At 53.7% G+C, this 13,880-nt stretch overlaps 1 protein-coding gene across 1 annotated transcript; it reads right to left on the minus strand.

Annotated features, from left to right (window-relative positions):
* Positions 1–45: 45 nt before the first annotated feature.
* Positions 46–13,084, minus strand: LOC145340075 (rho GTPase-activating protein 33-like). Its single transcript, XM_080184497.1, has 6 exons — positions 12,783–13,084; positions 11,138–11,271; positions 8,014–8,088; positions 2,689–3,267; positions 1,189–1,515; positions 46–313 (listed from the first exon to the last, which is right to left on the minus strand). Exons 2-5 carry the CDS (start codon positions 11,208–11,210, stop codon positions 1,418–1,420), a joined length of 825 nt encoding a protein of 274 aa, XP_080040623.1. The 5' UTR covers positions 11,211–11,271; positions 12,783–13,084; the 3' UTR covers positions 46–313; positions 1,189–1,417.
* Between the last annotated feature and the right edge of the window lie 796 nt (positions 13,085–13,880).

A 13,880-nucleotide genomic window follows, 5' to 3' on the forward strand; every position in this document is an offset into this window, starting at 1 on the left:
GGACGAGGGGGAGGAGGGGGCAAACAGGGAAGGCAGCCACAGACTGGCAGCGGAGTACAGGCCTGGGTGGGTACCCTGAGGTGGGCTGGGGGTCCCACTCTCAGAGGACTGGGTGGTCCCTGGGGACGAGTGGGGCTGCAAGTGAGGGGATGAGGGGTGAGGGGTGCGGGAGGACGGAGAGGGGTCTGGGAGGGTGTGGGTGGAATCGCCGATACGACAGTGGGAGATGGGCCCACGCAGGGACTGGGTGAGTTTGACAGGGCCATCTCGGTAAAGATCTCTCGGGGGTATATGATGGCACCGAGACTCGATCCTAAACAAACAGAGAAAGACAGAGGGTAATGAGGGAAAAAATACACCAAATTTACCCTCCCCTCACATCCAATCACAGCAAGGAATACTGCACTGTCAGAGGGTCAGTGCTGAGGGAGTGCCGCACTGTCAGAGGGTCAGTGCTGAGGGAATGCCGCACTGTCAGAGGGTCAGTGCTGAGGGAGCCGCCGCACTGTCAGAGGGTCAGTGCCGAGGGAGCGCCGCACTGTCAGAGGGTCAGTGCCGAGGGAGTGCCGCACTGTCAGAGGGTCAGTGCTGAGGGAGTGCCGCACTGTCAGAGGGTCAGTGCTGAGGGAGCGCCGCACTGTCAGAGGGTCAGTGCTGAGGGAGTGCCGCACTGTCAGAGGGTCAGTGCTGAGGGAGCGCCGCACTGTCAGAGGGTCAGTGCTGAGGGAGCGCCGCACTGTCAGAGGGTCAGTGCTGAGGGAGTGCCGCACTGTCAGAGGGTCAGTGCTGAGGGAGTGCCGCACTGTCAGAGGCTCAGTGCTGAGGGAGTGCCGCACTGTCAGAGGTCAGTGCTGAGGGAGTGCCGCACTGTCAGAGGTCAGTGCTGAGGGAGCGCCGCACTGTCAGAGGGTCAGTGCTGAGGGAGCGCCGCACTGTCAGAGGGTCAGTGCTGAGGGAGCGCCGCACTGTCAGAGGGTCAGTGCTGAGGGAGTGCCGCACTGTCAGAGGGTCAGTGCTGAGGGAGTGCCGCACTGTCAGAGGGTCAGTGCTGAGGGAGTGCCGCACTGTCAGAGGGTCAGTGCTGAGGGAGTGCCGCACTGTCAGAGGCTCAGTGCTGAGGGAGTGCCGCACTGTCAGAGGGTCAGTGCTGAGGGAGTGCCACACTGTCTGCATGCTGGTTAATCTTACCTGAGCTGTGAGGTGCTGATTCCGATACTCGGGTTGGATATTAGTTTGTGGTGGGGAGTGCTCTCGGGGCGAACCTTTCCTCAGCGGGTCCACTGTCGAGTAGAGGGGGCTGCTGTCATCCTCATGCTCAGTCTCGGGGCTCCCTGTGTCTCCTCAGGGGAAGTCAGAAGCTGACGACTCTCCTGCCACTCTCTCACACTCTGAGCCTGCGCCATCAGGGTTAGCGCCATCAAGCGAGCCGCATTTTTGGGTGGAGGGGGAGGGGGGAGGTGCTCATTCCAGAGACACAAAGCGAGGCCATTGACTGATAATAAACCGGAGACTGATCTGTCAACAAAGACAAAATATTCAGTTCAACATCCTGGGGGTTACCATCACTGAATCCCCCCACTATCAACATCCTGGGGGTCACCATCACTGAAACTCCCCACTATCAACATCCTGGGGGTTACCATCACTGAATCCCCCCCACTATCAACATCCTGGGGGTTACCATCACTGAATCCCCCCACTATCAACATCCTAGGGGTTACCATCACTGAATCCCCCCCACTATCAACATCCTGGGGGTTACCATCACTGAATCCCCCCCACTGTCAACATCCTGGGGTTACCATCACTGAATCCCCCCCACTATCAACATCCTAGGGGTTACCACCACTGAATCCCCCCCACTATCAACATCCTGGGGGTTACCATCACTGAATCCCCCCCACTGTCAACATCCTGGGGGTGACCATTGACCAGAAACTGAACTGGACCCAGCCATATAAATACTGTGGCTCCCAGAGCAGGTCAGAGGCTGGGAATCCTGCGGAGAGTAACTCACCTCCTGAATCCTCCCCAAAGCCTGTCCACCATCTACAAGGACACAAGTCAGGAGTGTGATGGAATACTCCCCACTTGTCTGGATGGGTGCGGCTCCAACAACACTCGAGAAGCTCAACACCATCCAGGCCAAAGCAGCCCCGCTCAATCGACACGCTAACCACAAACACTCACTCCCTCCACCCCCGACACACAGTGACAGCCGTGTGTACCATCTACAAGATGCACTGCAGCAACTCACCAAGGCTCCTTAGGCAGCACCTTCCAAACCCACCACCTCTACCATCTAGAAGGACAAGGGCAGCAGATACCTGGGAACACCCCCCACCTGGACATTCCCCTCCGAGTCACTCACCATCCCGACTTGGAAAATATATCAGCCGTTCCTTCACTGTCGCTGGGGTCAAAATCCTGGAACTCCCTCCCTAACAGCACTGTGGGTGTACCTACACCTCATGGGGACTGCAGCGGGTTCAAGATGGCAGCTCACCCACCCCCTTCTCAAGGGGTAATTAGGGATGTGGGGCAGGTTCTGGCCCAGCCAGCGATGCACACATCCTATGGAAATCATCAAAGATCTCCATGTTCCTTGGAAGGTCCTGCAGTGATGATCCCTCTGCACCCCCTCCCCTGTCCTGGAGGGATGGATAGTCAGGGGAGCCAGAAACTCACCATGTTGCTCCTTCAGCATGTCCTCTGGTGCTGGGCTGACCGCTCGCCCTTTGACCGCTGAGCTGCCGGCCTCCATCTTGTTGTGCGCCTCCCCCACGCTGCCACTGGCCAGCTGAAAATCCCGGGAGCGGAGGAGCAGGGAGATGGTCTGTGTCGCAGGGTCCCGCGGGGACCAGGCCGAAGCCTGGGCCTCACCTGCCCGGCTGCCCAGCAACTGGAGGACGTTGGCGGGGATGCTGATGGCGATGGGGCTGGAGATGTCCGGAGATGAGGCCTGACCGGAGGTGGACGAAGCGCTCCGAGTTAGCCTGCGGGTGAAGGAGACGGGCCGCGAGGCCTGGTCAGCGGTGATGGGACTGTCGGGACAGGGGGCAGCACGCTCGGGACCCCCCAGGCCTTCGTCCTGCCCCTGGCTGTGGAAGTCCGGCACCATGTAGATGGCATCCTGATCCTCGCTGGAAGTGGCAGAGCTCGGGCAGGGTGGGAAGGAGGCAAGCTCAGCCGAACTCCCCAACCCAGAGACGGAGACAGCATCACCACTGGAACGATGGCGGCGAAGACTGCGGGACCGGGGGAGAGCTGGGGAGGGGGGGGGTGGTGAAGAGAGATGGGGGGGAGAGAGAGAGGGGGGGAGAGAGAGAGGGGGGGAGAGAGAGAGGGGGGGAGAGAGAGAGGGGGGGGAGAGAGAGAGGGGGGGAGAGAGAGGGGAGAGCGCGGGGGGAGTGGGGAGGGGGGGGAGAGAGAGGGGAGGGGGAGAGAGGGTGGGGAGAGAGAGGGTGGGGAGAGAGAGGGTGGGGAGAGAGAGGGTGGGGAGAGAGAGGGTGGGGAGAGAGAGGGTGGGGAGAGAGAGGGTGGGGAGAGAGAGGGTGGGGAGAGAGAGGGTGGGGAGAGAGAGGGTGGGGAGAGAGAGGGTGGGGAGAGAGAGGGTGGGGAGAGAGAGGGTGGGGAGAGAGAGGGTGGGGAGAGAGAGGGTGGGGAGAGAGAGGGTGGGGAGAGAGAGGGTGGGGAGAGAGAGGGTGGGGAAGGGGGAGAGAGAGGGTGGGGGGGGAGAGAGAGAGGGGAGGGGGGGGGAGAGAGAGGTGGGGGGAGAGAGGGTGGGGAGAGGGAGAGAGGGGGGAGAGAGAGGTGGGGGGAGGGGGGGGGAGAGAGAGGTGGGGGGAGGGGGGGAGAGAGGGTGGGGGGAGAGAGAGAGGGAGGGGGGGGAGGGAGAGAGTGGGGGGGAGGGGGGGAGAGGGGGAGAGAGAGGGGGGGGTGCAGAGTGAGACAGACAGAAGGAGAAGGAGAGAGAGAGCGGGTGGGAGAGACAGAAAGAGAGAGGGAGAGGCAGAGAGAGACAAATTAAGCCACACCTTTTATCCACCCTCATCCCCTGTCCCTCAACCCCCCCTTACCTTCGCCTCATCCCTCGCTCCCTCTCCCCCCTCACTCCTCTTTCCCTTCGCTCCCCTCTCCCTTTCCCTCTCCCCCTCGCTCCCTCACTCTCCTCCATTCCACCCCCCTCGCCACTCACAGCGTTCCAAAACCTCCCACAGCCAATGACAGACTCGCTTTGAAGTGATGTAACTTTGCAATGCAGAAAATTCTGCAGCCAATCTACACACAGCAAGATCCCACAAACAGCAGTGTGAGAATGATCCAGATTTGCAGATACTCGAGGGATGAATTAGAACATAGAACATAGAACACTACAGCACATAAAGGCCCTTTGGCCCACGAGTTGCGCCGGTCACATCAACACCTCCAATCTATAGACCTATCTATAACCCCCAATCCCATTAAACCCCATATACTCATCCAGAAGTCTTTTAAAAGACCCCAGCGAGTCCACCTCTACCACCACTGACGGCAGCCGATTCCATTCACTCACCACCCTCTGAGTGAAAAACTTACCCCTAACATCACTTCTGTACTTTCTTCCCCGCACCTTAAAACTGTGTCCTCTCGTGGCGACCATTTCAACCCGGGGAAATAGCCTCTGAGAATCCACCCTATCTATTCCTCTCAACATTTTATAAACTTCTATCAGGTCGCCTCTCAACCTTCGTCTCTCCAGGGAGAAGAGTCCCAGCTCCCTCAACCTAACTTCATAAGGCATGCCTCCCAGTCCAGGCAACATCCTTGTAAATCTCCTTTGTACCCTTTCAATAGCTTCTACGTCTTTCCTATAGTGAGGTGACCAGAACTGCACACAGTACTCCAAATGAGGCCTGACAAGGGTCTTATAAAGTTGCAGCATTACCTCCGATTCCTAAACTCAATCCCTCGATTAATGAAGGCCAGTACACCATACGCCTTCTTGACCACATCCTCCACCTGCGAGGCCGATTTCAGAGTCCTGTGGACCCGGACCCCAAGACCCTTCTGCTCTTCAACACTACTAAGACTCCTGCCCTTGATAGTGTACTCGTTCATCCCATTGGTCCTGCCAAAATGGACGACTACACATTTATCTGCGTTGAAGTCCATCTGCCACTTCTCCACCCAGTCCTGCATCCTATTTATGTCCTGCTGCAACTTTTGACATCCTTCCAGACCATCCACAACACCACCGACCTTCGTGTCATCAGCGAACTTACTTACCCATCCTTCCACTTCCTCATCTAGGTCATTTATGAAAATGACAAACAGCAAGGGTCCTAGAACAGATCCCTGGGGCACTCCACTGGTGACTGACCTCCATTCAGAAAAAGACCCATCCACAACCACTCTCTGCCTTCTGCTCGTAAGAACAGGATATGGTGCTCGACTCATAGATCGGCAGTTTCGATGTGCCACAGCGAAAAACCGCACCGATCTCCTCAGAAGACAAACACGGGACACAGTGGACAGAGTTCCCTTCGTCGTCCAGTACTTCCCCGGAGCGGAGAAGCTACGACATCTTCTCCGGAGTCTTCAACATATCATTGATGAAGACGAACATCTCGCCAGGGCCATCCCCACACCCCCACTTCTTGCTTTCAGACAACCACACAACCTCAAACAGACCATTGTTCGCAGCAAACTACCCAGCCTTCAGGAGAACAGTGACCACAATACCACACAACCCTGTCACAGCAACCTCTGCAAGACATGCCGGATCATCGACATGGACACCATCATCACACGTGAGAATACCATCCACCAGGTACATGGTAAATACTCTTGCAACTTGGCCAACATTGTCTACCTGATACGTTGCAAGAAAGGATGTCCCGAAGCATGGTACATTGGGGAGACCATGCAGACGCTACGACAACGGATGAATGAACATCGCTCGACAGTCACCAGGCAAGACTGTTCCCTTCCTGTTGGCGAACACTTCAGTGGTCACGGGCATTCAGCCTCTGACCTTCGGGTAAGCGTTCTCCAAGGCGGCCTTCACAACACACGACAGCGCAGAGTCGCTGAGCAGAGACTGATAGCCAAGTTCCGCACACATGAGGACGGTCTCAACAGGGATCTTGGGTTCATGTCGCACTATCTGTAACCCCCGTGACTTGCCTGGGTTTGCAAAACCTCACTTACTGTACTGTCTGGAGACAATACACATCTCTTTAAACTGTGATCAGTGCTCCTATCACTCACATTGTCAGCCACTTCAGGTCTTGAACAGCAGGTTAGGTGTAAGGATTCGCATTTTAATCAGTAATCTCTAAACTGTCTGTGCTTTATATGCTCTGTCTGAGGCCAGAACTCTCCATTCACCTGACGAAGAGGCTGTCCCCTCGAAAGCTAGTGAGAATATTATCAAATAAATAGGTTGGACTAAAACCTGGTGTTGTCAGACTTTTTACTTTATTCTGCAGGCAAGCCAGTTCTGGATCCACAAGGCCAAAGCCCCTTGGATCCCATGCCCTCTCATCTTCTCAAGAAGTCTTGCATGGGGGACCTTATCAAACGCCTTGCTGAAGTCCATGTACACCACGTCCACTGCACTTCCTTCGTCAATGTGTTCAGTCACATTATCGAAGAACTCAACTAGGCTCGTAAGGCACGACCTGCCCTTGACAAATCCATGCTGACTATTCCTGATCATGTCAAACCTCTCCAAATGCTCGTAAATCTTGTCCCTCAGAAGCCTCTCCATCAGCTTACCAACCACTGAGGTCAGACTCACCGGTCGGTAATTTCCCGGGCTATCTCTGTTCCCTTTCTTGAAAATAGGAACCACATCCGCAATCCTCCAATCTTCCGGAACCTCTCCCGTCTCCATTGACGATGCAAAGATCATCACCAGGGGCTCTGCAATCACTTCCCTCGCCTCCCACAGTATCCTGGGGTACATCCCATCTGGTCCCGGCGACTTATCTATCTTGATAGAATTCAAAAGTTCTAACACATCCTCCTCCTTAATATCCACAAACTCAATCTTTTCCATCTGCTGCAAATCCGTAGCAAAATCAGTTTCCACTGTGAATACTGAGGCAAAGTACTCATTAAGCACCTCTGGTTCCACACAGACCTTTCCCCCTTCACCTTTTATAGGTCCTATCCCTTCTCTTCTCATCCTTTTACCTTTCACATATTTGTAGAAGGCCTTGGGATTCTCCTTAATCTTACCTGCCAAGGTCTTCTCATGACCCCTTCTGGCTCTCCTAATTTCCCTTTTAAGCTCCTTTCTACAAGCCTTATACTCCTCAAGATCCTTAACATCTCCTAGTTTCCTGAACCTTTTGTACACCTTCCTTTTCCTCCTGACTAGGTTCACCACAGCCTTCGTGCACCACGGTTCCCGCGACCGACCAAAACCCCCTTGTCTCATCGAAACGTTGTCATGCAGAGCTCCAGACAAACATTCCTTGAATATCCGCCACCTTCCTTCGGTACTTTTCCCTAAGAACGCCTCCTTCCAGTTTATTTGTCCAAGTAACTTCCTGACTTCTTCGTATCTTCCCTTACTCCAGACAAACACCTTCCTAGCCTGCCTGATCCTATCTCGTTCCAATGCAATTGTGAAGGAGATAGAATTATGGTCACCATTCCCAAGATGCTCTCCTACCGAGAGATCCATCACCTGTCCTGGTTCATTCGCCAGTACCAGGTCAAGTACAGCCTCTCCCCTCGTAGGCTTATCCACGGAATTATTGAACCCTGAGACACCGGGGGAACCCCCACACAGCCCACCCCGATTATTGTGTGATAATCGATCTCTCACACCCACACCGCACCCCCAAAAGGATAGTTACCTTATTATTGTTACAAATAGGTTGACATTAACAATGCAATGAAGTTACTATGAAAATCCCCAAGACACCACAGTCCAGTGCCTGTTCAAGGGAGAATTCAGCACGGCCAATGCAGCCTAACCAGCAGGGAGTGAGTTAAATGGGTGAGGTGTGTCTATACCTGCAGCACTGTGTTGAGATGACAGCGACTCCTCACTCTTCGCTGAGCGTAAGGTCACCGTCTCCCCACGGGTCCCTGAGACAGGAGGAAGAGCAGAGTAAAATTCATATCGATTGTCAAAACCATCCAAATCAGAGTCAGTTTTACTCTGTATCTAACTCCGTGCTGTACCTGTCCTGGGAGTGTTTGATGGGGGGCCAGTGTAGAGGGAGCTTTACTCTGTATCTAACCCCGTGCTGTACCTGTCCTGGGAGTGTTTGATAGGGACAGTATCGAGGGAGCTTTACTCTGTATCTAACCCCGTGCTGTCCCTGTCCTGGGAGTGTTTGATGGGGGACAGTGTAGAGGGAGCTTTACTCTGTATCTAACCCCGTGCTGTACCTGTCCTGGGAGTGTTTGATGGGGGGACAGTGTAGAGGGAGCTTTACTCTGTATCTAACCCCGTGCTGTACCTGTCCTGGGAGTGTTTGATGGGGGACAGTGTAGAGGGAGCTTTACTCTGTATCTAACCCCGTGCTGTACCTGTCCTGGGAGCGTTTGATGGGGGGACAGTGTAGAGGGAGCTTTACTCTGTATCTAACCCCGTGCTGTACCTGTCCTGGGAGTGTTTGATGGGGGGACAGTGTAGAGGGAGCTTTACTCTGTACCTAACCCCGTGCTGTACCTGTCCTGGGAGTGTTTGATGGGGGGACAGTGTAGAGGGAGCTTTACTCTGTACCTAACCCCGTGCTGTACCTGTCCTGGGAGTGTTTGATGGGGGGACAGTGTAGAGGGAGCTTTACTCTGTACCTAACCCCGTGCTGTACCTGTCCTGGGAGTGTTTGATGGGGGACAGTGCAGAGGGAGCTTTACTCTGTATCTAACCCCGTGCTGTACCTGTCCTGGGAGTGTTTGATGGGGGGACAGTGTAGAGGGAGCTTTACTCTGTACCTAACCCCGTGCTGTACCTGTCCTGGGAGTGTTTGATGGGGGGACAGTGTAGAGGGAGCTTTACTCTGTATCTAATCCCGTGCTGTACCTGTCCTGGGAGTGTTTGATGGGGGGACAGTGTAGAGGGAGCTTTACTCTGTATCTAATCCCGTGCTGTACCTGTCCTGGGAGTGTTTGATGGGGGACAGTGTAGAGGGAGCTTTACTCTGTATCTAACCCCGTGCTGTACCTGTCCTGGGAGTGTTTGATGGGGGGACAGTGTAGAGGGAGCTTTACTCTGTATCTAACCCCGTGCTGTACCTGTCCTGGGAGTGTTTGATGGGGGGACAGTGTAGAGGGAGCTTTACTCTGTATCTAACCCCGTGCTGTACCTGTCCTGGGAGTGTTTGATGGGGGGACAGTGTAGAGGGAGCTTTACTCTGTACCTAACCCCGTGCTGTATCTGTCCTGGGAGTGTTTGATGGGGACAGTGTAGAGGGAGCTTTACTCTGTATCTAACCCCGTGCTGTACCTGTCCTGGGAGTGTTTGATGGGGGACAGTGTAGAGGGAGCTTTACTCTGTATCTAACCCCGTGCTGTACCTGTCCTGGGAGTGTTTGATGGGGGGACAGTGTAGAGGGAGCTTTACTCTGTATCTAACCCCGTGCTGTACCTGTCCTGGGAGTGTTTGATGGGGGGACAGTGTAGAGGGAGCTTTACTCTGTACCTAACCCCGTGCTGTATCTGTCCTGGGAGTGTTTGATGGGGACAGTGTAGAGGGAGCTTTACTCTGTATCTAACCCCGTGCTGTACCTGTCCTGGGAGTGTTTGATGGGGGACAGTGTAGAGGGAGCTTTACTCTGTATCTAACCCCGTGCTGTACCTGTCCTGGGAGTGTTTGATGTGTATTGTCACTGTGATGTTTGGTATTGTTGGGGTCTGGGTCAGGTTCACCAAGGTATTTTAGGAAGTGAGCTCAGACCCTAACTTTACCGTTGATTTTGGTATTGGGCTTTACAGAAGCTGTTTCACTCCAGGTCTGTTTTAAGTGATCCACGAGGGGACTTTTATCAAAACAAACTTTATTTAAGAACACAGTGAGTATATAACTGAAAGACTTTGCTTAACTTTTATCAACGACTTAGACATGGCAAGATGTAATTCTTAATAGGGAGCTATCACTATGAAGAACAAAGCACAGTCCAGCACAGGAACAGGCCCTTCGGCCTGCCAAGCCTGGTTTCTATCCCTCTATTCCCTCCCTATTCATGTTCTCATCCAGCTGCCTCTTCAATGTTGCTAATGTGTTGCTTCCACCCCTTCCTCTGGCAGCGCGTTCCAGGCACCCACCACTCTCTGTGTGAAAAACTCCCCCTGCACATCACCCTTAAACTGCCCCCCTCTCACCTCAAACCTGTGCCCCCCCGTGTAATTGACACTTCCACCCTGAGGAAAAGCCTCTGACTCTCCCCCGTCTGTGCCTCCGATCATTCTATAGACCAGGTCTCCCCTCAGTCTCCGTCTTTCCAGTGAAACATCCCAGTTTATTCAACCTCTCCTCACAGCCAACACCCTCGAGACCAGGCAACATCCTGGTAAAGCTTCTTTGCACTCTCTCCAAAGCTTCCACATCCACTAGTCCCAATGTAAGCAATATCCCCATAGACATACATCATTCTTCAGAAGCAATTTTCATCAAAAGCAACTTCACTCACATGGATGCTCGATTTCCAACCTTTTAACCCCTCTGGACAGATTCAAAAAGATTCCTGCCTTCTGACTCCCAGAAAGCAGCCTCCAGAGAAGGATATATACTCAAACAGCAGAGTGTAAGGGAAATAAACCTAGTCCCTGACAGATCCCAGTCTCCAGACTTCAGAGAGAGAACGGGCTCTTTCTGCTCCTTACAGATCCCATCAAGCAACAGAGTCGATTTCTCCGTGTAAGCCTAGCTCCAACCAGTCACATGACCTTACCTGTCAATCAACCAAATCAGGCCCTAATCTGCAAAACCCCAGAGAAACACCAAAACTGCATTTGTTCAGATTGAAACAAATATTCTAGCAATTAGAAGCAATTATGCTACTGCAGTAACATCATAGCCTACCAGATACAGACAAAGCGACACTGGTAATAAAACTAACTGCTCAGGTACATCCTGCACAAGAAACATGACACAAATATACTTGTTACAGATACAGTATTGCCGTAGTACCTGTGTCCATCTCCATGCTGTGGGACACCTCAGGTTGGGATTTCCTTTGTCCCAGTGCTGGCACCTTTCCCATGGCAAAGATGGTTTTCCAGCTCCCTCCTCCACCTTTCCGGATCTTTCCAACATCTTTCCTCCTGTGGAGATATGTTAGGGGTGAGGTCAGGCTGGCTGGGATCTGTCCACCCTCAAGTCAGACCCTCAGTCTGCGCACTGCCTCAATACTGTCTCTGGGCACTCAGGGTGGGGTGCTCTGTGCAGTGCCCAGTGACAGGATTGGCACTGATCAGGTATCATTTACAATCACCATGCCACATCTGGCCACCAGTCTCTATCCCAATGTTCCTGACACGTTTCCCAGTGTTTGATCCACTGCCCCAGAGAGATCCCAGTGTGTGACCCATTGCCCCAGAGAGATCCCAGTGTTTGATCCACTGCCCCAGAGAGATCCCAGTGTGTGACCCATTGCCCCAGAGAGATCCCAGTGTTTGATCCACTGTCCCAGAGAGATCCCAGTGAGAGTCACATTGTCCCAGAGAGATCCCAGCGTGTGACACACTGTCCCAGACAGATCCCAGTGTGTGACACACTGTCCCAGACAGATCCCAGTGTGTGACACACTGTCCCAGAGAGATCCCAGCGTGTGACACACTGTCCCAGAGAGATCCCAGCGTGTGACACACTGTCCCAGAGAGATCCCAGCGTGTGACACACTGTCCCAGAGAGATCCAAGCGTGTGACACACTGTCCCAGAGAGATCCCAGCGTGTGACACACTGTCCCAGAGAGATCCCAGCATGTGACACACTGTCCCAGAGAGATCCCAGTGTGTGACACACTGTCCCAGAGAGATCCCAGTGTGTGACACACTGTCCCAGAGAGATCCCAGCGTGTGACACACTGTCCCAGAGAGATCCCAGTGTGTGATACACTGTCCCAGAGAGATCCAAGCGTGTGACACACTGTCCCAGAGAGATCCCAGCGTGTGACACACTGTCCCAGAGAGATCCCAGTGTGTGACACACTGTCCCAGAGAGATCCCAGTGTGTGACACACTGTCCCAGAGAGATCCCAGTGTGTGACACACTGAACCAGAGAGATCCCAGTGTGTGACACACTGAACCAGAGAGATCCCAGTGTGTGACACACTGTCCCAGAGAGATCCCAGCGTGTGACACACTGTCCCAGAGAGAGATAGTAAAAAGTCTGACAACACCAGGTTTTAGTCCAACCTATTTATTTGATAATATTCTCACAAGCTTTCGAGGGGGCAGCCTCTTCATCAGGTGAAGAGGCTGCCCCCTCGAAAGCTTGTGAGAATATTATCAAATAAATAGGTTGGACTAAAACCTGGTGTTGTCAGACTTTTTACTGTGTTTACGCCAGTCCAACGCCAGCATACCCACATCCAGAGAGAGATGCCAGTGTGTGACACACTGTCCCAGAGAGAACCCAGAGTGTAACACACAGAGAGTCCATCCTGCGTTTCTAACACACGAATTGAGTTGAGGAGATTGGACATGGGTGCAGGGGAAGTGAGGGGGGGGGGGTGTGATTGGGGGGAAGTGAGGGGGGGGGTGATTGGGGGGCAGTGACGGGTGGGTGGGGGTGGTGAGCTGGCCAGTGGCAGGGGACTGTTCTCTCCGTACCTGCCTGCTGCGGTGTGAATGGGACGGAGTTGCTCATACACAGCCCCGGACCCCTCATCCCCCTGGACCAGACACCGAGCCTGGGCTTCCTCAATGGTCAGCAGTCGGCTGGAGAGCGATGGGGTCAGCACGGACTTGGGGCAGGTAAGGTTGTTGTGGCCTGAGGGAAAAAAAGAGAAAGGTTAGAGAGAAATTACAGCAAACACAGAACAAAGCAAAGAGAATAGACACGCCAAAGTCAGTGTGTGGGAGCCGTACCCCAGTAAGAGTCAGTGTGTGTGGGAGCCGTACCCCAGTGAGAGTCAGTGTGTGTGGGACCCGTACCCCAGTGAGAGTCAGTGTGTGTGGGACCCGTACCCCAGTGAGAGTCAGTGTGTGTGGGACCCGTACCCCAGTGAGAGTCAGTGTGTGTGGGACCCGTACCCCAGTGAGAGTCAGTGTGTGTGGGACCCGTACCCCAGTGAGAGTCAGTGTGTGTGGGATCCGTACCCCAGTGAGAGTCAGTGTGTGTGGGACCCGTACCCCAGTGAGAGTCAGTGTGTGTGGGAGCCGTACCCCAGTGAGAGTCAGTGTGTGTGGGGGAGCCGTACCCCAGTGAGAGTCAGTGTGTGTGGGACCCGTATCCCAGTGAGTCAGTGTGTGTGGGACCCGTACCCCAGTGAGTCAGTTCTTGAGCAGCAAGGCGGTATTTGGGGTGGTGGGTAAGAGTTGAAGAGATTGTGTGTGGATTGCAAAGCTTAGAAAGCTGCATTGAAAGCTGGGGATATGAGCAGACAGTGAGACCAGCTCTGCAAACTTTGCCAAAGCAGGTTTTGTTCCCAGCACTGGGATCAGAGCCGATGAGTTACCTTCAGTGAGGACAGGTCGAGAGAATCCATCGCAGACAGTAATTCCCCGACACTTAATCTTACCAGAATCCCGGGAGAAACACACTGTATAAATAATTGTCAGCAAGAAATGGATATAGGAACAGATAATAAATGTCACAGCCCCAAATACAGTTACACCCAAATTGCAGGAGACTGCTACACTGTCCCCATCAAACACTCCCAGGACAGGTACAGCACGGGGTTAGACACAGAGTAAAGCTCCCTCTAC

The sequence above is a fragment of the Carcharhinus amblyrhynchos genome, unplaced genomic scaffold (assembly GCF_965287045.1).
Source record: "Carcharhinus amblyrhynchos unplaced genomic scaffold, sCarAmb.v2.hapA scaffold_761, whole genome shotgun sequence".
Taxonomy (NCBI): Eukaryota; Metazoa; Chordata; class Chondrichthyes; order Carcharhiniformes; family Carcharhinidae; genus Carcharhinus; species Carcharhinus amblyrhynchos.

What these genes read in the sequence shown, in the direction of transcription:
- LOC145340075 (XM_080184497.1), bottom strand. Translation starts at nt 11,210, where the DNA reads ATGGGAAAGGTGCCAGCACTGGGACAAAGGAAATCCCAACCTGAGGTG. An exon ending in ATCTCAACACAGTGCTGCAG is followed by an intron (nt 3,268 to 8,013) that starts GTATAGACACAC and finishes CCCCCTCCCCAG; the next exon opens with CTCTCCCCCGGTCCCGCAGT. An exon ending in CATGCTGAAGGAGCAACATG is followed by an intron (nt 1,516 to 2,688) that starts GTGAGTTTCTGG and finishes CTTTGTTGACAG; the next exon opens with ATCAGTCTCCGGTTTATTAT.